We start from the raw sequence: 27797 nt of genomic DNA, 5'->3' as shown, positions 1-27797 counted from the left end.
CTTCCTTTGTGCAGTCAGTTTGTAAAAATGGTACACTGTATTGGAAAGATTTTCAATCCCATCACATTCTGTTGTTTGGAAGGCACCTATTGTTCCACTACCCACACACCATCTCCATTAACTGTCTCATATTTTCTCTCTAGTAGTACATCCATGCAATGCCAGTCAGATAGCAGTACATGGTGTTCCACATTCTGATGGATGGGGATCATCCCAGGTGGAAAACATCAATCTCAGACTGATTTTAGGTCTTTATTCTTCTTAGAGTAGATGCCCTTAGATTTCATGTGGTCAGAACTCTTGTTTGTTTTACTTTCTAACATCCATTTTGGTCACAAATTTCTCTAGAAGTCCTATGAAAATAGGGAGAGGGGATTTCAGACGCTGCTTCAAAATGGCATTGAGAGGAGCCATTAACCCTCTTTAGTCACTGCAAAACAGCTAGCAGTGCTATGCTACCAAAATACTCTCATGCACCCCAACAATTCACGGACATTGACGGAACAATGGCAGCACAGCAGGGAAAGAATCAACACACAGGCCTAATCAAAAAAAAAGTGAACCAAGAAATTGCTCTGACTGACATTAAAATTTCCAAGGAAGGATTGGTGGCCCATAGACCGCTGGTCTCTCCACTAAATAGCAACACACTTTCTGATGATGTGTGAGCGACTGAGGCTGACCTCACTTTTATTTTTAATTAAGTCCATATTTTATTGGGCAATTACTGGCCCTAGCCTTTATTTCCCCCACCAAAAGACAATGATCATTAATCATACCTGTTGTATTAAAATTATACGCTGCTCAAGAGTCCCAAGCCCAATTACTCCTATGAGACCTTGGGCACATCACTTAATCATTCCATGCCTCAATTTACCCAACTATAAAATGGGAACAACACTATTTGCCTTATCTTCCGAGGACCTATCACAGATATTTACTCCCACGAGTAACTTTACTTATATGATTAGCTCCAGTGACTGGAATGGCTTTACTCATGTGAACTTTAGTGGGATTACTCATATGAGTACAGTTATTCATAATGTGTGACATATTTTTAGGATCAGTTCCTAAGACTATACATTTCATCAGAGAAACAATGCAAAATCTGCCTTACCTGACGTCTTCTCAGTGAATACAACTTTAGACTCTGCTGTGAAATTCTGACCAGACAGGATCATCTGCTGTCCGCCGTAAACTAGGCAGCTCTCAATATCTTGTCTTTCAACCATTGGAAGCTCATGAGCAGATCTTTGGGCTGTGGACAAAATGCAAACATGAATGAAATCAAACATGTTTTACCAGGACTTTCCAGATCTTCACAGAACTATCCACGGATTGATCTTGTCATCGTTACCATCCTCTTGCTGCCAAAGGAGCTTCTCTAAGATGCTAAATTTAGGTTTAAAAAGGAAAAATAAACTTACTCAAGACCTTTTATTTGGAAACATTCAGGAGCTGGCTCCAAAGTTGTAGCTGTGCTGGCCTTACTCCTTGTCCTTGACAAAGGACAGCTTGGATGAATGAGCTGGAGCGTGCCCATGTCTGTTTCCAAATAAATGGCCAAATTTTAAATGCTCACACACTACAATCCTGGAGCCTTAACATTCCACCTGCCAGAAGGATTCCACTGAACAACACTGAATTCCTTTTTTAGAAAACCAATACAAATCTCCACTCCTTTCCAGCAGGACAGACAACATGAAAAGGCTTCAGAACAATCCGTTCACCAACATCAATGCACAACTGCTGAGTACACGAAGCCCTGTGTTTGTACCCTCAAACAGCTGCTTGGAACAACAAGATGGGCCACTGCATGCACACAGCACCATTGGCACACAGAAGGCCCTGCAGTCCTGAAGCTGCAGCAGTGGCTGCAGCATGGCTCTGCTGCATTCTATGACCTTGTGGGGTTACTTGCCGCTGCAGGGATAACTGAGTAACAGGTCTATGCACTACAGAAAGAGAAAGTTTTAACATAACAGGATAAACAACAAGGGAAAGACCAGCCAAAGGAGGATCAGTGTGGAGATATGTTATTGATTGATGCCCATCTATAACAGAGAGGGTGGTATCTACAGGATGGGGCAAGTTGGGACCAGGATGGGGCCTAGACCAGGAATATTTCTCCACCTCTCTGGATTTAGTTATCCCAGTCAGGCAAGTGGGGAGAATAATACTTTCCTGCCTTGCAGGAGCGGGAGAGAGAGATTTATGAAGCACTTGAGGCTCCTCTACAGAAATGTAATATAGCATCTTCCAGATCATAATCATCGATTAATATGAGTTAGAACAATTCATATGGGCAGGAAAAAAGCTTCTAGGAATCACGTCTCCATCCACATTAACCTGTTTCCTCAAGCAAGCCTGCTTGTTCACAAACAGCAGTATCTGAAAAAAGCCATGATCCAGGAGTCCTTCCCCAGAACAGACATCTGGAAAGGATCAAACACCGTCCTGGGACCAGGCCTGGTGTTTAGCCCACATGTATTTGTGTGTGCAATTTTTTTTGCAAGTGATGCTATGGAGGCTGGGTACAGGCTCAGCTGACAAACTCCACCTCCAATCCCAGAATACACTTTATGCTTATTTAAAAAATATAGTTTGGTATTTATCACAGTAACTGTGTCATTGTAGATTTTTTTTATTTTGTTTTGCTTTGAATATAGGACAATCTTATGCCTTATTGTGCCCATCAAATGTATTATGACAGCTGGACTAAGAAGATGCCAATGAAGAGTATCTATGCAGATAACTTTCACAGAAGCTGTTAATTTCTTCCACATGGCTGTATGATTAATCCCTCTTTTTAAATACTCAACGTTTTGATGAGTTCATAATTGGATTTATCACAAAGACAGATTTATAACCCTGAAAGCTTAAGAGTAAATAATATTCATAAAAAACCCATCTACGGCATTTAAAGGAGGACACACTTAAACTTCACCTGGAGCAGTAGTATGTCCTCTCATTCAGTCCAATGTCGTGTCAGAATGAAGGAGTGATGTTTCTTTACAGGGTCACTATGGGCCTAATTTTCAATGGAGCCAGCACCCACCGCAGCTTCCATTGATTTCAGTGTCTGAGGCAGGAAGCCTTAAATCCAGTTTCCTTAAGGGCACATGCTTACTCCTGCTTCTGGGCCCTGCAGCTACAACTTTTTCTTTTAAAGGGGCCCACAGAGGGTAACAGATGCACTGAGATGTGTGCATGCATTCCAAGCCCTAGTTTTCCTTTATGGGCACCTTTAATTCTAAAGTACTTTTCACACTGGCCCATGCAACTATGTATTCAAAATTCACACTTGATTTGCCCATGCAGGTTCAGCAACTGTGTGTGCAACTGCATACACAAATCGGCAATAACAGTCATTTGCACGCACAATTAATTACCAATGTGCATATGCAGCGATCATAACTACATGTATAAATTAGGCCCCCAGTTGCAAGTGAATTTTGTGCGTGCAACTGCACCTCTGGTTCCTCTGAAAATTGTGCTTATATATTGGGATCATTTTGCCCATCATTGAAAGGCTGCCATTTCTGAGGGTGGAATGGTGACTACGCCCCCCCAAACCCCAAAATACTAGATGACAGTTTAGGACAGTGAAACATTCCATATCTAATTAAAATGTCAGGATCAGAGGATTAAAAATATCAGTACTAAGAGTTTCAATCACAGGGTCTGGTTTTTCTCCTTGAGGCAGGCATAAGGTTAATGGGAGCACTAGGGGAAGAGGTGAGGTCATAGTGCATAACATGGTTTATTAACATTTACCTGTATGTATCCAGCTGCCATTAAGTTGTTTGCAAATTGAATATTCTATTATTAATTATTATTATTTACTATTATTTTTGATGTATTATTTTCTCCCTGAGCCACAACTGTAATGGAACTGTCAAAGAAATTAGGATCTTAGCATATGCCATGTTTTCACTCGTAAGAGGACAGAAGTTTCACTGGTGTATTGCTTCCATAGGATTATTGTTTTCCTTTGCAAAGAATATCAATCACCAGTAAATCCCCTTCCTCTAAGGCTCACGATGGATGGCCTGTATGCAATAATTTCACATTATTTCTTCTTCTCCCTCAGGGGTCGGCACTTCATAAAGTTACCTCCAGCTACTGTAGTTTATGAGCTTGAATAAATAAAACACTGTTGATTTAACCAGTTGGGGTGTTTACTTTTAATAGCAACTGTTACTGACATAAGGCAGCAAAGCAAATGTTAAAGAAATACTTGCACTTGGCCTGAAGCAGCATGTCAACCTATTAAAGTGTGCATTATTTTTCTATTTTATTTGACTGTCTGCAAATCAAGATGTCATGGATCCTCAGTGCCAAGAAATACAATACGCCCAGCGACACGAGAGAAAAAGAGAACGGCTCTCGGGGGGGGGGGGGGGGCTGTGCTGTGCCTCTGCGAGCCCCAGCCTCACAAAACGGGAGGAGGGAGGGAAAGGGGGAAGCAAATCGCTCCACGTGCCACACTTCAGACGTGCAGAGCACACGACAGGCAGAATGTGTTCTGGCAGGAAGGGAGGTGGCTCCTACATCTGTCTGGTGGTGCAGCATGCTTTTCTCATTCATATTCATAGATCCCAAGGCCAAAAGGGGCCATTGGGGTCATCTAGTCTGACCTCCTGCATAACACAGGCCAGATAACTGCCCCCAAACAATTCCTAGAGCAGATCTTTTTAAAAAGCATCCAACCTTGATGCCAGCTAATGAGGAAGAAGGTGCCTCCCCTAGCACTTTGGGATGGCTAGCAATGCCATAAGGATTTATGCTGCACTTAGGGTGCTTGTGGATTGGGATTGTGGCTGACCCCTGTGCAGGTGTGCATGGGTGTGGGGAAGCTCCTTGCACCTGCTCGCTTTCCCCTTCCTCCTCTGTCCAGCTGCAGAGAGCCAGCGACCATCTGCTCCTCACAAGTTCCCTGCAGAAAAGCTGGTGGTTCTTTGTATGAAGAAGTTGGAAGACAGCAAGTGGCTCAGAGACCTCATTGGAGACAATCAACCCTTGAGATAAGCACCACTCTGGGCCCGATCCTGCCCCAAGCGAGTGTTGTTAATGGCTGTGTAGCAGGCAGCATTGGGTTCCAAGTGACAAACTCTAGTAAAGCCTTACAAGCATTATTTTAAATAATCACCGATCCTTCCAGCTTTACCCGAGACCCACCTCCCCCATCACCCCAAGAGGTGCCGCTCTTCTCTTCCACTTTCACCCTGCAATGCCTCACTTTGGATAAGCAGATCTAGTCCTGCTTCAGGGTCATGCTTCCTCCATTGGCTGGGAGGGCTGCCAAGCATTGCCATTTTCCCTGAATGCTGACGGGAGGATGACAATGGCACAGCGATTTTTGAGGTTCCAAAGTTTGTTTTAGTCCAGTGCACAACAGAAACACTCAGATGTTTTCACAAAAACGTAATTGTGTCAATTTGGGGAAAGCGAGGTGTGCGGGGGAGGGTGGTTTGGGGGCTAGGGCCCTGGCCTGGGAGACCCAGAGAGTGTGAGAGTCTCTCTCTCTCTCTCTCTCTCTAACCTTCCCAAGGAAAACTTCATTGAAACCCATACGTCTCGGGGAGACATTTCCACTTTGGTGAAACAACATATTTCGGTGAAATTTCATTTAGCCAAAGATGTTCTGACCAGCTCTTGTACTGACTCATTCTATGACTAAACTTCATTGAGTCTAATGCTTGCCTGAGTTCCCAGAGAGGAACTTCCTAGGCATTCTTTGTGTGTGTGTCCATGGTGCGTGTGAAAGGAGCAGTGGGATGGAATGGGAGATGTGAAGAAAATCACTAAATTGATCTGCCTCTTGGGAGAAGTAGACTCGTGGGCTCGCCGTGGGCAGCACCAATCCTGCCATCACATAAGGAACAGACACTCTGCTATGTACACAGACATGGCTGGATCCTGTCCCCTTTTCTCTTGGGGCAAGAGCATTTTCAAAAATTAAATATCCAGGATTAACATATATATGCTACCTTCACTGCGCTAGCCAAATGCCTTTACATCATCAGGAATTATTCACATTGATAAGAATGTTAAAAGGTAGGATTTGATCCAAAGTCCATTGAAATCAAGAAAGGGCTCCCATTGACTTTGTTTGTCTCTGGATCAGGGGCTTATTTCTATTCTATATTGATTCTTATGTTGTCCTCATCACTGTATTATCTCGGCACCTTAATCTCTGGGGCCTGTTCCAGTCTAGCTGCAATAATTCCTCCAAGAGCTTATCCTGACCTCCAAGAACACCTATGGAGAAAGAGTCCAAAGAACAGCTACCAGGGCTCAGTTACATACCCGAATTTCAAACTCCTGCAAAGTTCAGGTTATTTGGTCCCAAAGTTTTGGTTTGACCTATTATCATGAGGTCAGCTGCAAAATTCTGATCTGGTGCTGGGTTTGCATTTTGATCCCTCTCAAACTCAAAGGTCAGCAGTTTTTCAAATCAAGGTTGTTGGCTTGTGGCCATCCCTACCTGAAAGTTGAAAGGATTAGAGGCAGGATGTCTAATGAGGAAAGTCTGAAATGATGATCTATGCATGGCTCAAATGAAAGACAGTAGACATGTGCTAGGATAGTACTGGAAAGGAATGACTGAACCTTACAAGATTTAGAATAGAGGCTTAGTATGTAGAAGATTCCAAAACCACCTGGAAGCTAAACGTGCAAAAGTTTTAGATGAACAGTTCAGAAGCTCAAAAGAAGTTTGGCTTGGAGCTGAGTTTTGGATGAAGGTTCAAGTGTTCACTCTTATTTTACCTGACCTGGTTTGCACAATCCGTAGGGCTTTGCAGGGAACCAAAAGTAAGAAGAGAGATTATTCAAACTGGTCAAAAGGGACAAGGAGGCAGCGATGAATGGAAGTAACGAGGAAATTGAAAACTGAAAGCGAGATGGTTTGGGGAAACATTGCTGCCACAACTTCAGTCAAGCGCTGGTGCTGGCTCCCGAAGGTGCTCCACCAAAGCTCCATCACAAGTAGAGCTCACAAGAAAAATTGGACACTTGAGGAATTACAGCCTGGATCCACATTGCAATTGTCCCCCCATGCAAACTTCAGGCATCCCCTGGACATACCCACCCTCCCCAGTGTCTCAGCCAGCCAGAGTTCACCTCAGCCAGCCCAAGATCACCTTAGCGGCAGGCTTTCAATTAACTGATCCAAACAGGTTCTCCTGATTCCCAAGGCTCTTGACTCAGTCCAATGCCATATGGGGGAAAGGGAAGACAGGAATAGATGACTGAGGTGATGCCTTTTGGTGCTAAAAATATCTGATCCTATAAAATTCAAACTAAAACCTGAGAGCAATAGGAAAGGCTCAACAGAGGCATAATTTGCTGTGAAGCAGCAGAACAATTCTTCTTTCTCTTCTTAGAGTGAAACTTAATGAGCCAAAGTAAATATCTCTTTCCTCCTGTCACACTGTGTTTATTAACCACAAGCTGCTCGCCTGAGGCAGTGTAGACATTAGCAGAGCTCCTGAGCCCCATGCCTAGTTGAAGCACGAATGTTCCTGAGGAGACTTCAATCCAACAATCACAGTCACAGAAGCACTCCAAGCCTTCTGGGATACATGCATGGGAAGGCTGCAGGAGAAAGGGGACAAAGGCTGGAGGCAGTGCTTAATTTGTGCCAGGGCTTTCCAGGACTGAGCCCTGGCACCTCTAGGCTTGGCATTTCATAGCCCCGGCACCTGTGCCGTGTCAGTTCTGAAAATAAAAAATTTGCTTGGGCCCCAGCACCTAATTGCTGGAACCCTGGCACCTCTTTCATTACAAATTAAGCCCTGCCTGGAGGGAGATCTGGATTCTGGGATTTCCATGAGGAGACTAGGGATGGGAGATAATTTCAATAGAAAGGGTGGGATATTCTGTTCCCAGATAGGAGTGAAGGGTGGTGAATGGCCTATGTGAAAATTGCATCTTTCGTTAAATCAAATCAATCAATCAATAAAATAGCTATGTTTCCGGACCGCAGGGTTGCAGTGAAAAGTTTGAAAATATGACCTAAGTACACCAAACAGGCTAAAAAGAAGAAGTCAAAGAAAGAGAACCTAACATTGATCTAAAAACAAATCAAACTTTGGGGCCTGGCTGTGTTCAGTGCTTCGGATTTGCAATGCTGCCCTGTGTCCCACACTATTAGCCTGCGCAAGGCTAAATGGTGCCATGCTACAACTACCTTGGAAAATGGTAGGGAAGTGCCGTTCTGGGAGAGCAATGTGGGATGAGAACAGTTTAGAAAGCATTTGTTGCCAGCACAATTGAAACAGCAGTTTGCACAGGGCCTTTCGAACAGAAACAATGCACAATAAATAGAGGGCTTGTTCATGCCCTCCCTTTGCACATTACTGTTTAAATGAGACCCTTGGGGAAAAGGAGTAAACAGCATCGGTGGCAACAAAGTGAGTTAAGAATGGTACTTTCTATACTGCAACCAGCTCACCAACCCAGCACGTGATTAATGACAGGAAAACCATGACCTCGCTTCACTTCACTGCAGAGTAACTCTCTGGGTATGCACAGCATTTCCTTTTAATCCCTCATGGAGGAGAGCTGCTGAGATTAACCTTTGCTCAAAAGTTTATGGTCTGCATAATGCATTGGGTTGTTTGCTTAGACTTGCAGCAGCATCGTGATGGCAGGCAGCAAACGGGAGTTTACTCTCACACCAGGACTTTCAGCCTGAAACTGCGGATATGCATTATCCCACTGTCTGCAGCTCCCAGCTACCAGGCCGAATTCTGCCAGCACCCACTGGGGTAAATATGGAATTGCCATTGCCTAGATTTACACAAAATGATGTTGAAAGAGGCAAACATTATCTCTGTCGCAATGAAATTTCCAATTCTAAATTTTGAAAAGGGAATTTTTTAAAAACAAATCCTATTATTTTTTAGCAAAAACCCCACAAAATTTCAAGGTATGTTTTTCTGATGCTAAATTGGACAATTTTCATGAAAAAAAAAAGTTACGTTTTTCAAATTTAATTGAGAAAATTTGCAATCATCTTAGCACTCATGCTCCATTAAAGGGGCAAATTAAACAATCTACCAATTGTCACCAGATCATTTGTTACTGCTTTTAATCTCTATAAACTAAAACCCTTCTAGCCTGTCACTGTAGTCTGATCAGCTGGGATTCATAGCTGGGGAAAAGCAATAAATGATTTGCCAAGAGGAAGACAACATTTTTTAAACTGACTAGCTCTTTCTATCATAGTTATTAACATGCCATATATTATAAACTGAGAACATCTAAATTTATGGGAAAATCTACTAGTAGAAAAGGAACCTTTCAGGGAAACTGATTAAAAGGAAACAAAATCTTTGATCCTATTTAGTGGAACAAAATTAGAAAATCGGAACCATCTACATTCCTCAGAAGAACACAGTATTAAAGGAAGAGGGTTTTTTTAAACAAAGCAACCAACCAACCACCTTATAAGAACAGGTTTTCAGAACTCTCTGTTATGTCAACTGCAACCATTGTAAAGAATTTATGAGGCCGGCATAACATCAGCTAACATGGACTGCATAATAAAAGAGCTGCAAGAGACTTCAAAAAAGACTAACAAGCATCTACTAGAACAGAAGCTGTGACATAGCTTGAATGGTATTCATGATTCTTGCATTCATTTCCCATGAGGGATTTTTTTTGTTTGCAAGAACCTTTGAGAAAGCAAAATGCCAATGTGTCTCAATGCCAGAAGTGCTCATGGGGCTACCTGGAAATCCCTCCTTCTCTTTATAGAAGTTTGAGTCAAGGAGCAGAAACAAAACCATCTGACTCAGGTGGCCAATCACACACCAAGAGTAAACCTCAGCCAATAGTAAAAGATGCAGTGCAAGCAAATGGGCTGAAGTAATTTCACAGAAAGGGTTTGAACAATTCTGTAACATTGGACAAGCGTCTAAAGATTCAAAACTGTTCATGGATGAGTCACAAAGAAGAAAAAAAGGAGGGAGGATAGATATATTCGCTGAATAAGCTTTTCATGATGGAGAGTTTGCCCAGCTCTAATAGCAGCTATGTATCCAGAAATGTCATGCTGAACCTAACATAGAATCATATTTTGGCACTAAAGAAATTAGGGCTCCGATTCTCAGAACCAGAGACCAGATTGTTTCTTATGGATGAGCGGGCCTAGGTGGGTGAAAGCACCCTTCCACCTTTGTACCCCTGCACAGCAACAGGACACAGTCACAGTCCAGGGCAACACAAGGACTGCATTTTCTGAGAGCCCCTGGGCTTAGGGTTGCCAGGCATCCGGTTTTCGACTGGAACACTGGGTCGAAAAGGGACCCGGGTGGCTCTAGTCAGCACCGCCGACCAGGCTGTTAAAAGTCCGGTCAGCGGCACAGCGGGGGTCCGGGGCTAAGGCAATCTCCCTGACTGCTCTGGCTCCGCGCAGGTCCTGGAAGCAGTCACCTGGTCCCTGTGGCCCCTACGTGCATGGGCAGCCAGGGAGGCTACGTGCACTGCCCCTGCCTGAGTGCCATCTCTGCAGTTCCCATTGGCCGGGAACCATGACCAATGGGAGCTCCTGGGTGGTGCCTGTGGGCATGAGGGCAGCGCGCGGAGCGTCCCTAGCCAGTGGCCACCCATGTGAGTAGGGCCCACAGGGACCTGGCTGCCACTTCCTGGGAGCTGTGGTAAGTGCTGCTGGAACCCTGCACCTCTGCCTGCACCCCAACCCTCTGCCCCAGCACGGAGTCCCATCCCACACCCAAACTCCCTACCAGAGCCCACATACCACACCCCCCACACACCAATCCCCCTGCCCCAGCCTTGAACCCCTTCCTGCACCCCAAACTCCTCATCCCTGGACCCACCACAGAACCCACACCCCCAGTCGGAGCCCTCACCTCCACACACACACCCGAAGCCCTGCCCCCGCCCGGTGACAGTGAGTGAGGGTGGGGAAGAGCGAGCGATGGAGGGAGGGGGGATGGAGCGAGTGGGGGAAGGGGACTCAGAGAAGGGGCAGGGTAGGTGTGGAAAAGGGCTGTTCGGTTTTGTGCAGTTAGAAAGTTGGCAACCCTACGTGGGGTGCAAGACACCCCTGTGCACCAGGCAAAGTATGCTGCACCTCCTGAAATGTTGTGGTAGCTGGCACACTCCCACTGTGCGTCCCACAGCCCACTGGGGTTGTTGGCTCTGCACTGCATGTATTACTCAGCTAGGCCCTAATTCAGCAAGGTACTTAAGCGTGTGCCTAACTTTAAGAACATTGATTTATGTGCTTAAGTAACTTGTTAAATAATGGCCCTAATTTGTGCATTACATAACCACATATGCAATGCACAGGTGACTGACCAGTGTGTGCAGGCACTGGGATCGTGCACACACAATCACAATAACTGCACGGGCATATTACTTGTGCAAATGCGCTCACGTGCAGAGAGGTTTGAGGGCTGGGGGAACAGGCCAGGTGAACACACTGCTATGTGGATCCACTGGCTATAGATCTCTGCGGACATCTGGTACAGATGTGGGGGCTAGTGCAGCATCAGGGCTCCACAGCCTGTAGGGGAGGCTTCCTACCAGCCCGTGTAGAACCCCCACCAGTGCCAAGCCCGCGAGGGAGTGGATTTAGCCACAAGCAAACGTTAACGGTTGCTACGATTAACGGTGCAGTTTAAAATTCCTTTGCCTCATTGATTGCTTCAGAGTAAAAGCCGCAGCCACAAAAGTCACTAGCTGCTGAATAATCTAGATGTCTAGATACAAGGTCCCTTCTGAGACATAATGGATCATTTAAACACTGCACAAGACGATATCACTTCTTCATATCCTTCCACACATCCGCCTTGGGAGAAACTTACTCCTAATGATATTTTTGAAATCGCTCCTGAATCTGACATAGGTGAGGTGGAATAAGACCTCCCCATGAAAGGAAGGTTTCAGAGTAGCAGCCATGTTAGTCTGTATCCGCAAAAAGAACAGGAGTACTTGTGGCACCTTAGAGACTAACAAATTTATTTGAGCATAAGCTTTCGTGGGCTACAGCCCACTTCTTCGGATGCATCTATTCTATGCATCTATTCTATGCATCCGAAGAAGTGGGCTGTAGCCCACGAAAGCTTATGCTCAAATAAATTTGTTAGTCTCTAAGGTGCCACAAGTACGCCTGTTCTTTTTTCATGAAAGGAAGATACTTCTACAATTCAGTGATTCACAATTCTTGCTTCATTGCAGTCGATGATCTGCTGACACCAATGGGAGTTCTTAAGCAGGCTCAGCCTCTGTTGAGGTGGACAGTCCAGCGTTCTGTCACAACTGGCAGAGCAAATGACCAGTTCACTTGAAGCTGCTACATAATGATGTTCCCCTTGGGGACATTTTAAACTGCTGCTGGATATGGTGGGTCTTATGGGAGGGTTTATCATGGACAAGGACTCCCAAGTGGCAAAAGGGAAAAAATAACAGAACAGTGAAACCACATAAATACTAGATGTGGGGGTGGGGTGGGGATGAGGATCTGACCCAATAAGTATCCTGGATTGCGGCATCCATGGTGACTCTACACTTTGTGATGCTGACCATGTGATTTGAGCTAATCTGAGTCAAGGCTAGAAGGTGTAAGTCGGCTGGAACACAGCTTTCTCCTTTATTGTGTGCTTTTACCTGCTTTGCTAATGCTGCTGGTTTTCCCAAACTAGGCTGCGGTTAGTAACTGGTGCTGCCATTTGTAAACATTGATAATTAAATACCGGACATTAGAAATGGAAAAGACTTATTACTCCTAATTATCTAGTCCATCCCATCAGGCCAATGCAAGCTGGCTCCCTAAAATACATTACAGTGCTTTGTCCCAACCAGGGTTAAGTTTCCCAAGTGATGGGGCTTTCTCTTTTTTCCTTGGGGAAACAAATCAATTTTTCCCAACAGGAACTTTAGTTATTTATAATAGGAACCTAAATTTTCATTGGCTCCATTTAATTCCAATAATCCTAGTAATAAGCCAGCTGGGCCAATCTCTGTCTTCTTGGAGTTTACGTCCTTCAAATATTTGTAAAAAGTTCTCATGTCACCAGAGTAAATGTGTAGCCAAGTCGAGCAGGCCAACATTTTCAAAATAGCACAGGTGCTATGGCAGCAATTCCACGGGCACATTGAACAGGCATGTGCAAAATGGTGTATGCAAAAACCAGCTACCTGATTGACTCCTACAATCCTGTTGACTGTGTGCACAAATTCAATGCACAATTGTGGATGGTTTTAAAAAATGTCAAGCTGCATTCTTTTCTAAAGAAAGCATTGTTCTTTGGGCGGGAGCCCGGACACCTGAGTTCTGTTCTATGCTTAGACACTGACTCACTGTATGACCTTGGGGCAAGTCACTTAACTACTCCGTGCTCATTTTACTTCTCAGTAAAGTGAGTATAAGACTTACCCTACCTAGCTCACAATGGTCCATTGAAGCTTAAATCATTCTGAAAATTGCTTTGATACCTTTGATCGCTTTGATATCTCTTCAGATGAAAGTAACTAGGGAGATGTAAAGTTCCACTCACCTTCCCTCATCAACCAATCTTCCTTCCCCTTGCCCACTCTAGTCACTTTTGCTGCTCTTCTCCAAACCGGCTAACACCACGATTAAATTCATATTTGTAACACTTGATTTCTTATCACAAAACTGCTTCTCCTCCCCCACAACACTTACACTAATTGCTCTAAACAGAGCCTGCCTCTGAATTATAAAACACATGGTGGCCTCTTCAGTAACCTCCTTCACATGGCTTATTACAAAACGGTCTTTGTTCATGGACATGAGTCATATAGCGCAAGAGTGAAAACTGTTCATGGTGTATTTGTGAAATCCCCAAACAATCGAGAAAGCTCCCATTACCAACAAAAAGTATCACAGGATGCGCATAGGCCAGATAAGTAGGTGGAGCCATTCCAGAAATGACTCTCAGGATTAGGTGCACTTTATTAGAGACCTTTTCATGGCCTACTGCCTATGGTTTCTTAAAGTCCAAGCCTGTCAGGTGCTGAGTGTCCTTAACTCCCATTAAAACCAGTGGGAGGTGTGGGCTTTTCAGCATCTTACAGGATCTGGTCCTTAAAGAATCAAACTCATACACTTTCCTCCATCTCTGTTATGTTCCCCATCATGGGAATACCAGAAAACCAGGGGCTTTTCCTGGTTTGTTCTTGTGCGCCTCTGCTGGGCCCCCAAGCTTTTAGATAAACTAAATAGCTATCAAAGATGAACCCAAGCTTCAAAATCCAGATCTCCATTGTACATACTCCCCTTCAACACCCCCCCACCAAAAAAACCCCAAAACCAACAGCTCAAGGATTTTCAGCTCTGCAGATTGGGGTACTCCATAACAGAAATAGAGATTAACCACAAAGTTAGGATCTGAGCTAGATTCTGATTCCAAACATCCCAATGTCTGTGAACATTTGGATGCAGAGTTTTCCTTCTGGCATCTTTCTACTAAATACAAAAAATGTCTCTAGGATAGATTAGGTAGGTATGTTAAACACACACACACACACATATAGCCACTACATGAGCACAGATGCAGAAAAGAGGATGACCTATCAGTCAGAAGGATCCAGCAACAAGGAGCTAACGTTAGGTTGGATTTTCAAAAATGCCTGAAGGGAATTAGGCACCTAAGCACTTTTGAAAATCCTACTATAAAGCCTTTTCTACTCTCAAAGTTAAATGCTTCTGCCTGGGACACAAACCCTATAGCCAAATTCTGCCATATGCTGACATTGGAGCCCGTGTACATCTCTAGATCCTGAACCTGTAACTGTGCATGCCTGAACAATCCTTGCTCACTGAGAAATCCTCGAATTTCAATGAAACTACATACATCAGTAAGGATAGCTTACATGAATGAGAGCTGCGAGACCAGGCCCCTGATTGGGAGTCAACCAGTGAGAAAGGCAGAGCATCTGCACTTTGCCAAACGATGTGTACTCTACGTGGGATGTGCTAATTTCCCTTTACTGCATTCTGGTTTATAAGGACAATGAAATGTAATGGGTAGTGGGCAACTTACAGCATTCGATGGGATTAGATGCCGCTTGCAAAGAGACTATTCTGCCACTGGATTCAGGGATGTGCACACGGAAGACAAGCCGCACCCTGGTGTTCTTCCTACCAATGTCCGTCTCCCCCTTCCGCAGTTCGATGTCCGCGTTCCTCAGCTTCAAAATCCCTGCACAGTCAATGCTGACAAACAAACAGAAAACATGTTGTGTATGTGTGTCAGTGTTTCTGCTCTCAAACATTTCAAAGACATTTGAAAGACAAAAGAGGGCTAAACCATTTTGCCTCAATGATTTTGAAGAAGCAAAGATAAGAGAAGCCCTGAACTCTCTTTCCTTTTGTAATGTAGGTATTACAGTTAAAATGTCTGAGGGTTTTCAGCAACATGACTAGGCAGTTGTGCATCTAATTTGGGACTGCTACGTGTGTGCGGATAGCTAGTTGCACATCTAAACTGTGCAGCAAGTGCAATGCTCAGATACTATGATGATTAACGGGGTATCAGTACATAGATAGATAGAGTAGATAGGATGTGTATGTAATCATGGTAACTGCACAATCAAATGAGACACACAATGCATGCACATTCTCCTGAAAATTTGTATGTACAAACTTAAAACTAAAATAAAATACATGATGTACTATAGGGGTTACAACATAGGAGTGGGTGTCAGAATTCTAATTCCAGCTGTGATACTGGGCAACTTTGGCAAGTAATGTTCCTTCTGGGCACCATATGTAAGATAGTGATCACTCTTCCCTGCACTACAGAATTGTTACCAGGCATTTGAGATCCTCAGACTGTACTACTAAGTGTTGCAGGAAACATGGCTATTAAAAAGGTATTTTAACCTCAGCTTTAAATGCAGGTTTTATTCGTATAAAGTTAACATCAACAGTTTGGAGACTTGGACCCAAAATCTGTTTCCTACAAAAAATATTTGGTCATGATAGTGGTTTATGGTTTTTTGCCATGCATATTAGTTTATTATTGTAGGGTTGCTCATGAAGGAGTGGCAGTTTACCCTCATTTTGGTTGTAGGTTTGTTTAAAGCTTGGGATGCTGACTTTTATTTATTTATGTTGAGGTGGGAGGAGAGAAAGGGATGATGGAGCATTTGTTTCGGAAAAAAACAGAAGAATCATGTGGATTTTGCGACAAGGTACAGTTTTTAAATAAAGGGTAAGGTTTGAGCCTCTACCAACTTTGCCCATATCCATTTAAAATGGTGGACTATTCCCTTTCTCTAAACCATCCTATAGCTGTTTGGAACATATTCAAGCTGAAATTTAAGACTGGCTTTTCTGTTGCTCTATTTATATATTACAAATATAAGGGGAGGGAGCATGGCCTAGTAGATAGAGCACTAGACTGAGGACTCAGGAGATCTTAGTTCTTCTTCAGACTCTGCTGCGGGGTGACCTTGAGCAAGAGGCTTCACCCCTCAGTTTTTCTACCTGAAAAATGGAAATAATGAGACTGATCGCCTTTGTAAAGCACTTTGAGATTGACTGATGAAAAGTTCTATGTAACAGCTGGGTATTATTATTAGCATTGTACCTTTGAGATACATTGGCAAGGCTCTCTAGATTCCAAATCTACTCTCTTCAAAAAGGGAGACTGTGGATTGTAACATGGCTTGCCAAATTCTGCGTTCTCACCAGATGATGTACAGCTGATAAGGCCTACCTGTAACCCCTAATCCACCCCACATATCATATGTCCCTCACCACGCTGCACAATATTTACACATTTCCTCTAGTTCATACCACTATTCATTGCTGCAGGGTTTCTCCCATCCCTGAAACACCATCATAAATTCTCCAAGCCCAAGTCATTCACACTGAGAACATTTATACCACTCTGGCATCGTAAAAGGGGCTTTACGTGGTATAAGTTATATTCACACCAAAAAATCTAGAACCTATCCCTAGCACAGGAAGTTGATTCATTTAAGTGATTCCTCTCCAAACAACACATATAAATTAATTCTGCCTTATCTCACATAGTAATAAGAGATTTGCTGCAATAGCATCCTTACGTTGCTCTCATGTTGTTTTTGGGCTCCAGGGGGATCTCTAGAACTTTGGTGTTGCCTATGATTTTCTCATAGCTGGTGGTGGTAACAGTTTTGCCCGTAATGCGATGGACTTGATAGAAAGCATGAGGTTTAAGTATCCGTTCATCTGCTGTCCCAATGAAGATCTGAAGGCCCAGGGGTTTGTTCTCCATGTAACCATGAAGCTGTCAAGAAATCAAATCTATTAGCACATGTTGTACTCCCAGTGCCCTCAGTCATGTAGACATTAAGACATATGCACAACACTAAAAGCAGTTCATCTCAACTCGTGTAAATGGGATTTTTTCCCCCCAGCAGCATCTTCTGGAGACCTTGTTATACATGGAATACATCTAAGAAAAGATGAATGATTAATTATCCTTTGATTTTCAGTGGAGATAAGAAACCATATTGCCTCAGTATTGTTTTTGATTGCAATCTTTAAAAAAATCTGGGAAGGAACAGCGGAAGCTCTTGGCTGCTTGATTCAATCAGCCATTTTTGAAGCAGACAGACAGGAGGAGGGATACTGCTATTTTGCTCAGACTGGGTTTTGGAGCAAAGACCATCTTTTTGTTCTGTATTTGTACAGCACCTAGCACATGACTTGGGCTCCTAGGTGCAACAGCAAGACAGATAATAAAATAATAACAATAATAATAAACGAACACAAGTTTTTGAAGTACATTTGTTAAGAAATGAGCAAAACAGGGCTAGAATTTCTCTCTAGGCCAGAGACCAGGGAATATATATATCTTTGTTTATTAACTTTAAAAATTATTAATCAAACCATTTGAAATTTCTCACATCACTGAAAATTAAAAACAGACATATCTACCACATAGCCAGGGATTTAGCTGAAAGGGAACTTTATGGCCTGAGGCATGCTAAATTTGTTTTCAATTACTTTGTCCGCATACAAAACCTTGATGAAGCCATACAAAGCAAACAGCACTGGAAGATCAGAGAACAAAACCATTAAGCTAATAGAATTCATGGCCAAAATCTTTTTTCTTCTTTTCACCAGTCAGCAGGAGGTATCTTTGCATAGAGTGATTAATTCACCCCCCTGGAAAGAGACCACATGCGGCATCAATGCATTGCTGGCAACCTCCCCTGGTATGGTAAATGTAAAGTAACACTCACAGTCCTCTGATACATTATGATTCACATAGCACATATTTGCCATGCATATGAAGACAGGATCCTTGTCCCAGAGATCTTACAACCTAAGGTCCCAATCTTGCAACCTTTACTCACATGAATGGTCCCACTGAAGTCAATGAAACTTATGTCCCAGAGAGTAAGGATCACTTGTGTGAGTAAAAGAGTTACTGGATCAAGCCCAGACACAGTTTGGTGCCATACATTGACAACAGTTCAGATGTAAGAAGGCCTGTCAAGAAGGTGTGAGTAACAGTAGGGGGAAAATTAGCATGGGGAAATAGTTTTTACTTTGAGTAATGACCCATCCGCTCCCAGTCTTTATTCAAGCCTAATGTAATGGTGTCGAGTTTGCAATTTTTCCCCCTACTGTAGCTCACACCTTCTTGTCAACTGTTGGAAATGTGCCATCCTGATTATCACTACAAAAGTTTGTTTTCTCCTGCTGATAAATGATTACTCTTGTTATAGTTGGTATGGCAACACCCATTTTTTCATGTTCTCTGTGTATATATATCTTCCTACTGTATTTTCCACTGCATGCATCTGATGAAGTGGGTTTTAGTCCAAGAAAGCTTATGCTCAAATACATTTGTTAGTCTCTAAGGTGCCACAAGTACTCCTCGTTCTTTTTGCTGATACAGACTACCACGACTACCACTCTGAATATAGGATCATCTCCCAAGGCCAAGGCGTTGCCCCAGCTTAATTTTTACTCTTCTTTCAACAAAGCAGAAAATACAAATCTGGATTTCAGGATAGAGACTGAAAGCTGAGAATGATTTATGATTAGAAAACCCTGACAGGATATTTTGGGGGGTATTATAAGGTGAGCTATTCACAATAAAACTCCCCCAAACTATATACAGATTGGACTGGAGAAAAACCAACTCTTTTGAGTCACATTTGCCACAAGGGGAAAGAGAAGCCAGACATGATGTGTACCTTTCCATACGCTATTTTGGGATTTTAAGATCCTATTTCTTTTAGTTTAAGAGGGTTTTTTTTTTAAAAAAACAACTTTGCTTTTGCATAACTCTTATAATATTAACATAGTCAGACATGGGCTGGTTTGTGACCTGCGGAAATGCAAGGCACTTTGGCAGATAAACAAATAACATCATTCAGAAAACAAGGAGACTTTTCTTGTTTAGTTTGCGGCAGCAATGGGGTTTTATAAACAAAATGGAAATTTGTGGCATGATTTGACTCACCGTTTCATAAACAAGGTTCATTCATGTATTCTACATTGCATCTCTATATCAATATCAATTAAAAATGATGTCTATGTTTAAGTGCATTATGATTTTTAGAATTGCACACCCATAATTTTAAATGCAAAAACTCTGTGCATTTGCATGTACATTACCACTGTTGTGTGTATGTGTAGTAGAAGTCCAACAAGCCATTTGGAAACACAATTACTACACAAAATTGCAGTAACTGTGACCACAAATTAGGCAAGCAAATGAACATGAAATTTTGCTTATGCCATTCTAAACAAATGGACCAGTACATCCTACAAATGGATGTAAACACAGATCCAAAATTCCCCAGACCTTTAAGAGGGAATTTGATAATCAAGATGGCCCATCTATTTCCCCATGTTAAGTATCCTCACACCTCTTGTCAACTGTCTGAAATGGACCATCTTGATTATCACTACAAAAGTTTTTTTTCTCCTGCTGATAATTGCTCATCTTAATTAATTAGCCTCTTAGAGTTGATATGACTACTTCCACCTTTTCATGTTCTGTATGTATATATATATATCTCCTTACTATATGTTCCATTCTATGCATCTGAAGAAGTGAGCTGTAGCCCACGAAAGCTTATGCTCAAATAAATCTGTTAGTCTCTAAGGTGCCACAAGTACGCCTGTTCTTTTTGCGGATACAGACTAACATGGCTGCTACTCTGAAACCTGCCAGTTTTGTTTGCTTGAAACTAATCAGCTCTCTTGCTCATTTCAGTTCACCACAACCTGAGGGCTGGTCTGTTAACTGTTGCATATTACTTGCCATCTCCCTGTGGAAGTCATTTCAGCTTCCCTCTGAATGAGATGCGTGCATATGTGTGTGTGTGTGTGTGCGCGCGCGCGCTTGCGGTCAGCTTTTAAAATAATGCACTGGTGATTCAGAGAGATATTCATCAGCCTCTGGTGAAAAATTTGGAAAACAGACCTGTGCTGGTTACATTCAATTAGAAGTAAATACAAAGCAGCGTGAGAAATCGCTTCCGCCTACTGCTTCCCTTTTCCTGCTGTACACGAAAAGATAAGAAAACACTTAGAAGCTCTCTCCTAAGTTTACAAGGAGTAGCATAGGATTTCAGCTTGCAGCTCCCGCTAGCTCAAATTGGATCTGCATGCCTGCTAAATTCCATACTCCCCTTTTAGACATGGAGAGGGGTTTCCACGTGAAACCAATGGCTCTCAACATTTTTAACAATGAACTATTTCCCCATCCAAATTCTTCATCTTCCCTGTGTCTATTAAAATGCTCAGCTACATGAAAAGTAACATTAGGTCACTACAGAGGAGACAGGGTGAAGATATACTTGTTTAGGTACCTCCTGCTTGCTTCACATTTTCTGTCTTGGCTGTTGAATTTATCTCCTGGGAGGAAGAATTTTACATTTGGTGTCTAATTACCTATTAATCATTAATTCTCTTAGACTGCAATGTTTCCAAGGATGCCTGCAGACCTTTATTCACAAATGTTCCAATCTGAACTGAAAGCCTCATTCTCTTGTCCCATGGAGACTCAGGTATCAATAGCTGTCACTAAGCACAAAGGCCTCATCCAGCCACTGTATCATATAGCAGTCGGCATGCTTGTTTTAGTTAAAGCAATAAAGGGGAAACTTGTCACATGTTTTTGTTCAATGTAATGTAGTCAGGACATTCCAAGAGAACACAAGCCAGAGGAACTCTCTTCCCTAGTTCTTTTTACTACTTAAAGAAGCAGCCTAAAAAGGCCTCAAACGATTATCATTTGAACATCTGATTCTGCTAAATGGTGACTTTTTATTATGCTCATTTTTGATGTTTTTTATTTTGATGATATTTTATTAACATTCCAGGGACCTGAATCTCATTTACGCTAATGTCTCTCTAATGAGATTCAGGCCCCAAGTGTTTGGGATTTCTGTTCCCAAAAGAGACAGTACTGGGTTAAGCTAGAGCTTTGGTGAAGAGGAGGCAATAGAGAGCCGTGGTTAGAGCAAGTGATAGAGCGTGAGACCTATAGGTTCTATTCTTGACTCTTTTGGCGCTGACTTACTCTGAGACCTTGGGCAAGGCCATATGTCTTTCTGTGCCTCCCTTTCCTCTCCATTGTGTAGATAAACTATCTTGAGACAATGGTTCCAAGGTACTTTGAACACTTCTAAAGAAAGGTGCTATAGAAGCACAGTATACATTATTATCAACTACATACCGAAATGTGGAGCCAATGCACTTCTGTGTAGTTATATTTCACACCTACATGGGGTCATTGGTACTGTTTAGGAGGGGAAAAAATGCTTTTTGCTGTTGCTAGCAGGGCCGGCTCTAGGCACCAGCGTTCCAAGCATGTGCTTGGGGCGGCACTTTTCAAGGGGCAGCACTCCGGCTTTTTTTTTTTTTTTTTTTGCTTGGGGCGGCAAAAAGCCTGGACCCGGCCTTGCTTGCTAGCATGTGATTCTCTCCTTTTTCAAGCACTGGTGAAGTTAAAACATAATCTTGTCAAGCAGATTATCTAGTGTTTGGTTATCATTTCTGGAGTTTGACCAAAACAAACAAACAGATAACTGTAGGAGGTCGACCAACACAAATGGGTTTTTAAAGGGAAAGTTACTGAGGAATAGACTCAAATGGAACAGGGTAGTTGATTCCTATATAAAGAGCCATATGTAGCAGCTGGTTATGGGTTTGCAGGTGTATTAATAGGTGAGATATATGGGTATTGTTTTACAGTGATGGATAAGATTTATTATACTTGTGTGGAAATGTGAATTTACTTAATGTTAAGAAGGATAAACTGTATAATTTAAGGGATTCTATTTTCTGTTCATGTATGTTAATGACAAAAATAAAAAGTTTAAACAACAACATACACATCCTCTATGTCTCAAGTAAAACATAAAGGGTCTAATTCCCCACGGGTGCAACTCTGACTGGTTAAGCACAGGGTAAGCAATCCTGGGGAAAATTAACCCATGCTCACCTAGTCTACGATTGCATGGCCACATTCCTGTGCCTGCTTCCACACACGTGCTGTATCTGGATATTTCAATCAGTAGAGCATCCCAAGATTCATAGCCTGCAATTCAGTGTGCTGCCCTATGCTTTCATTCACAGGGTGGGGTGGGACAACTTATCTGCCCAGTCTAGGGATTGTGGGAAGAAATGGTCTACAGCCACAGAATTCATTTCTTGGCATGCCCTCTCCAAGGGTCTGTCTCAACCCTGGGCTGTGGAAACTTTCTCCCCTCTTTGTGATAACCTCATCTTCCTTCTTCAGGGACGGGATTACTCTCTCTGGCCTGTCTCCATGTAAGCTGCACGTCAGACTCCCTTGCCTTAACTATCCCCCAATATCCTATGAAAAGAGTCCGCTGTTATAGGGAATGGCTTCAGAACTGCCACACACATACCTTGGGTGTTTCCCACCCTTGGGTGGGAATCACGTTATGCAGGACTCTGTAGCTGCCTCAGTTTCCCCACTTTCAGCTGGGCTCAGCCACAGCAATACTGAGCTGTGCCTCAGTTTCCCCACGTTCAGCTGAGCTCTTGGCTGCAGCAACACTGAGCTGTGTGTGACGCTGGAGAAACTGCAAACAGGAAGCTGAGCAGAGGGGAGGAGGAAGCTGAGCAGAGGCAGAATGATAGTCCACTTCTGGTTGAGGAGGGGCCTATGGGAAGGGAGGGTAGGACTATCACATCTCAATTGTTGTGTCCACCTGCGGTTGCATGTCTTCACTGCAATCACCTCCAGATAGTAATAAGCATAATAAGCATTATTAACAGCTACCACAGGGTCAGCCTTATAGCTCCAGGCCTGGCGGTTGCCTCACTGTGTAACACTGATAAAGGAGTGTGAATGCAAAGCCGGTTCAGGGGAAAACCCAGAGCTGAGCTTAAGTTAAGCCTTCAGTAAAGATAAGAAGGCACAGCGTGGGAACAGCCTCTTTGAGTGGGGAGAGGTGAAGGAGAGTGAAGTGTCACTTGGTTAAATGTTTCTTTACCACCTCACTACCACAGTCCACTGCAACACGCCTCTCAGACTTCTGGGGAGTGGTAGCCGTGTTAGTCTGTATCAGTAAAAACAACGAGGCGTCCTTGTGGCACCTTAGAAACTAACAAATTTATTTGGGCATAAGCTTTTGTGGGCTATAACCCACTTCATCAGATGCATGGAGTGAAAAATACACTAGGCAGGTATAAATATACAGCACATGAAAAGATGGGAGTTGCCTTACCGAGTGAGGGGTCAGTGCTAACGAGGTCAATTCAATTAGGGTGGATGTGCCCATTCCCAACAGTTGACAAGAAGGGGTGAATATCAACAGATCCCTCTTTGTGAGTCTCTAAGGTGCCACAAGGACTCCTCGTTTTTTTTAATGATGCTTCAGATTCCAAATCCAATATACATTCTCCAGAATAGTTACTTGGTTTATAGCCCCCAGAGACTCTGCTGTGTAATTTAGACATAGCACAGTGCGCGAGAGTAACAAACAGAATAGAAATGGGGTGAGGAAGGATGTAAGCTGCAGTGATAAAATCTCAGTTACTCAGCTTTGCTACATGCACATCACCGTAATTCAGTTACATTTTATCAAAAAAAAAAAAAATTAACACATGCACTGCAGGTGATGGAAGCAGCAGGGGGCTTCATGAAATGGGGACCGAGATTTCTTTGAAAAGTGTGATGAAACGCTTATGCCACTAAGTTGACTAATAACACGAGAAACTCAGCAAAAACTCCACTGTGAAGCCCTCCATTCCGCACTTCCCTGTGGTTTCTCTCAGTACCTGCTAGAAAAATATAGTAGCATTGCTGAGCCCTCAAGCCATCCATTCATTAGTCATTTGTGTGAGCACTGTCTGATTTTCAAACGTGCCTAGACACCTAACACCTATTCATTTCAATAGAATTTAGGCACCAAACACACTTAATCGCTCTGTTTCCCATCTGCTAAATGGAATACTAGTATTTCCCAGTGATGATAACTATATTAAAGATAGTAAGGTGCTCAGATACTACAGTAATAAATACGCACAATTACCTAACACAGATAGATTTTAAGACTGGAAGAAGGGGCCATTATGATCATCTAGTTTGACCTTCTGCATAACCTGGAGCAAAGAACCTAACCCAGTAATTTCTGTATCAAACCCATCATTTTTGTTTGAGCTAGAGCTTATCAATTAGAATGTTATCCAGTCTCAATTTAAAGCCTTCAAGTGATGGAGCATCCACACGTCTCTAGGGGAATTGTTCCAGTGCTTAATTACCCTCACAGTTATTAAAGGAAGCATAGATAAGCCTGCACTTCTCCTCTTCCTTCAATTTTGCTGTACTATCAGGGGTTATACCTGACATTCCCTATTAACTAGTCTGGTTTCAGATGTCCATATAAACCAGCTGCAGGTTCCTCTAGGTTTACAGGAACTACATTTGATATATCTAGTCATTTCATTTTCTCTTTAGCTCCAGTGAACCTTTAGACTGTTACTTCCTCAAGGTAGGGAAATGTTAAGTGTTTGGCAAACTTCTAATGATACAGCACCATGTAACTGTAAAGACAATTGACTGATCTGCCCTAATATTTGGCAAGATTCTTTTAAAGATAATTTTTTTAATTAGCCCAAAATATAGGCCCGAATTTTCAGAACTGCATAGCTATCACTGCAATTTGCACACATAATTGAGGTAGATCTACCCGCAAAACTATCAGTTTAGTGTCTAATTGGCCATTTACATGCACAATTATCATAGTTGCACAAACTACCCTAGTAATTTTGCACTTAAATTAGGCATGAAATGTATGTTCAGTTTGACATGTGCTGTTCTGAATATCTGGTCCATAATCTTTACAAGGAAGTCAGAGAAGAGGATTGGAGTGTGAACAAGGTTATTGCTTGCTAAGAAGGGGAAGTAGGTGGGTTGTCTGCTTCACTGAGTTCAACACAGTCTGTGCAGACAAAATGCTAAGCAAGGAACAAACACACAGAACTTGATTCTGGAACCCGTGCTCACACTGAGGGTATGTTGACATTTCCAACACTACAACACTGCAGCTACCTGCTGGAACGCTTCAATGTAGACACTACCTACACTGAGAGGAGGGCTTCTCCCAAGAAGAGGCAGTAGGTAGGTCAGTGGAAGAATTCTTCCGTTGACCTAGCATTGTCTACACTGGGGGTTAAGGTCGGTATAACTGCATTGCTCAGGGATGTGGATTTTTCACATCCCTGAGAAATGTAACCATACAGATGTAAGCTCTTAGTGGCACTTACCAACTAGTCTCATTTTTTAAATCAATATAAAAGAAGCGAGAGAGCTCTCCTGACAACAAAATAAAACCACCCCTAATGAGGGGCGGTAGCTTCATTGCCCGGAGAGCATCCCCCACCGACGAAGCACTGTCATTAAAACAAAAAAGCTTTTTGTCCTTAAAACTTTTGTCGTTCAAGGGGGTGTTTTTTTCACACCCTGAGCAGCAAAAGTTTTAACCACGAAAGTGCAGGGTAGACATAGCCTTAGTCCCACTCAGTGTGTGTTTGGGTTGCAGTATCAAGCCCATAATCTTGTGTTATGTTTGCATCTGATGGTCTGGTTTTACTAGTAACCCTAAAAGTACTAGCTGAACATTAAACGTTACATAGATGTAAAAGTCAGAGCCCTACAGGGAAGTCTGAGCTAGAAAACAATGTCCTCTTTGACTTGAAACCACAAGAGAACACCCACAGCAGAATGCTTGATTCAAAGGGGAAAGTAAAAAGTAAGTCTGTTATTATAAAACAAACTCCTCTGTGTTTCATTAACAGCTGGACAGTTGTAGCTTCTTTGATTTAATTTAAAAAGCAAGAGTCACAATGATCACTAAAGAGTTAAAAACGGGGTAGGAGAGAGGAAAATTTGGTGAGCTCGGTTGATTGAATGAGTCCCTTTTAAACGTCACTTCTCTCTCTTTGAACACAGCCAAAGAGCTCCACAGCAGCATGCAGCACACTACAGACTAGCCTCGGTAATATCAAATATTGCATTTCTCTAATGCCTTTCATCTCAGGATCTGATCTTTTGCAGACATTAAGGCCTGGTCTACACTTGAAAGTTGTACCAGTATGACTTATGAGGAGAGGCTGAGGGAACTGGGCTTATTTAGTCTGCAGAAGAGAAGAGTGAGGGGGGGGGGGGGTTGATAGCTGCCTTCAACTATCTGAAGGGGGGTTCCAAAGAGGATGGAACTCGGCTGTTCTCAGTGGTGGCAGATGACAGAACAAGAAGCAATGGTCTCAAGTTGCAGTGGGGGAGGTCTAGGTTGGATATTAGGAAACACTATTTCACTAGGAGGGTGGTGAAGCACTGGAATGGGTTACCTAGGGAGGTGGTGGAATCTCCATCCTTAGAGGTTTTTAAGGCCCGGCTTGACAAAGCCCTGGCTGGGATGATTTAGTTGGTGTTGGTCCAAAAGGGGATTGGACTAGATGACCTCCTGAGGTCTCTTCCAACCAGGGCCGGCTCTGGCTTTTTTGCCGCCCCAGGCAAAAAAGCCTCCGGCCGCCCCACCCCCCCAGCCCGGGGGGGGGGAGGGGGAGGGCGGCCGGAGCCCCGGGGGGAGGGCGGCGAGCCCCGGCCGGGGCTCCGCTCTCCCCCCGGCGGCCGGGGGGAGGGAGCCGAGGGGGAGGGCTGCCGGAGCCCTGGGAGGAGGGCGGCGAGCCCCATCCAGGGCTCCACTCTCCCCCCGGCGGCCAGAGCGCAGGGGGCAGGGCGGCGAGAGGGCTCGGGGGAGGGCGCCGGGGCGGAGGGCGGCCAGAGCGCCGGGGGGGGCGGCGAGCCCGGCCGTGGCTCCGCTCTCCCCGGCGGCCGGAGCACCGCGCCGCCCCCCTCCAGGTGCCGCCCCAAGCATAAGCTTGGTGGGCTGGTGCCTGGAGCCGGCCCTGCTTCCAACCCTAATATTCTATGATTCTATGTTGGTTAAGGGGTATGATTTTTACCACTATCATTATACTGGTACAAGCCTAGTGTGGAAGCAGTTATATTAGTATAAAGATGCCTTATAGCTTATACCTTTCCTGTATGGCAATAGTTACACCTTAAAGAAGCACATTTACACTGATATAGCTGCATCCATACTGGGGTGGGTGAGGATGGGTTACTGATTTAGATATACTGGTGTAATTAGAGTAGTACACATTTCTATTACAGAAAAGGCCTCATCCTCATGGCACTCAAGCAAAGTAGGTCGTATTATTATATCCATTGTATGGATGGGCATAAACTGAGGCACAAAGTGGTGATGTCATTTGCCTGAGGACGCACAGTGATTCA

At 43.4% G+C, this 27797-nt stretch overlaps 1 protein-coding gene across 1 annotated transcript in view; it reads right to left on the bottom strand.

Moving 5' to 3' along the window:
* NFATC2 (nuclear factor of activated T cells 2) overlaps positions 1 to 27797 on the bottom strand; it is a 102914-nt gene that overhangs the window by 53155 nt on the left and 21962 nt on the right. The window contains exons 4-6 of the mRNA XM_065414202.1: positions 17077 to 17279; positions 15045 to 15217; positions 1118 to 1258 (exon numbers count right to left, since the gene is read on the bottom strand). Of these exons, the coding sequence (XP_065270274.1) occupies positions 1118 to 1258; positions 15045 to 15217; positions 17077 to 17279 (517 nt within the window). The remainder of the gene's footprint in view (positions 1 to 1117; positions 1259 to 15044; positions 15218 to 17076; positions 17280 to 27797) is intronic.

The sequence above is a fragment of the Emys orbicularis genome, chromosome 12, assembly GCF_028017835.1.
Source record: "Emys orbicularis isolate rEmyOrb1 chromosome 12, rEmyOrb1.hap1, whole genome shotgun sequence".
Lineage (NCBI taxonomy): Eukaryota > Metazoa > Chordata > Testudines > Emydidae > Emys > Emys orbicularis.
The sequence above is the reverse complement of the archived record's forward strand: the minus strand, read 5'-3'. Positions and strand labels throughout refer to the sequence as shown.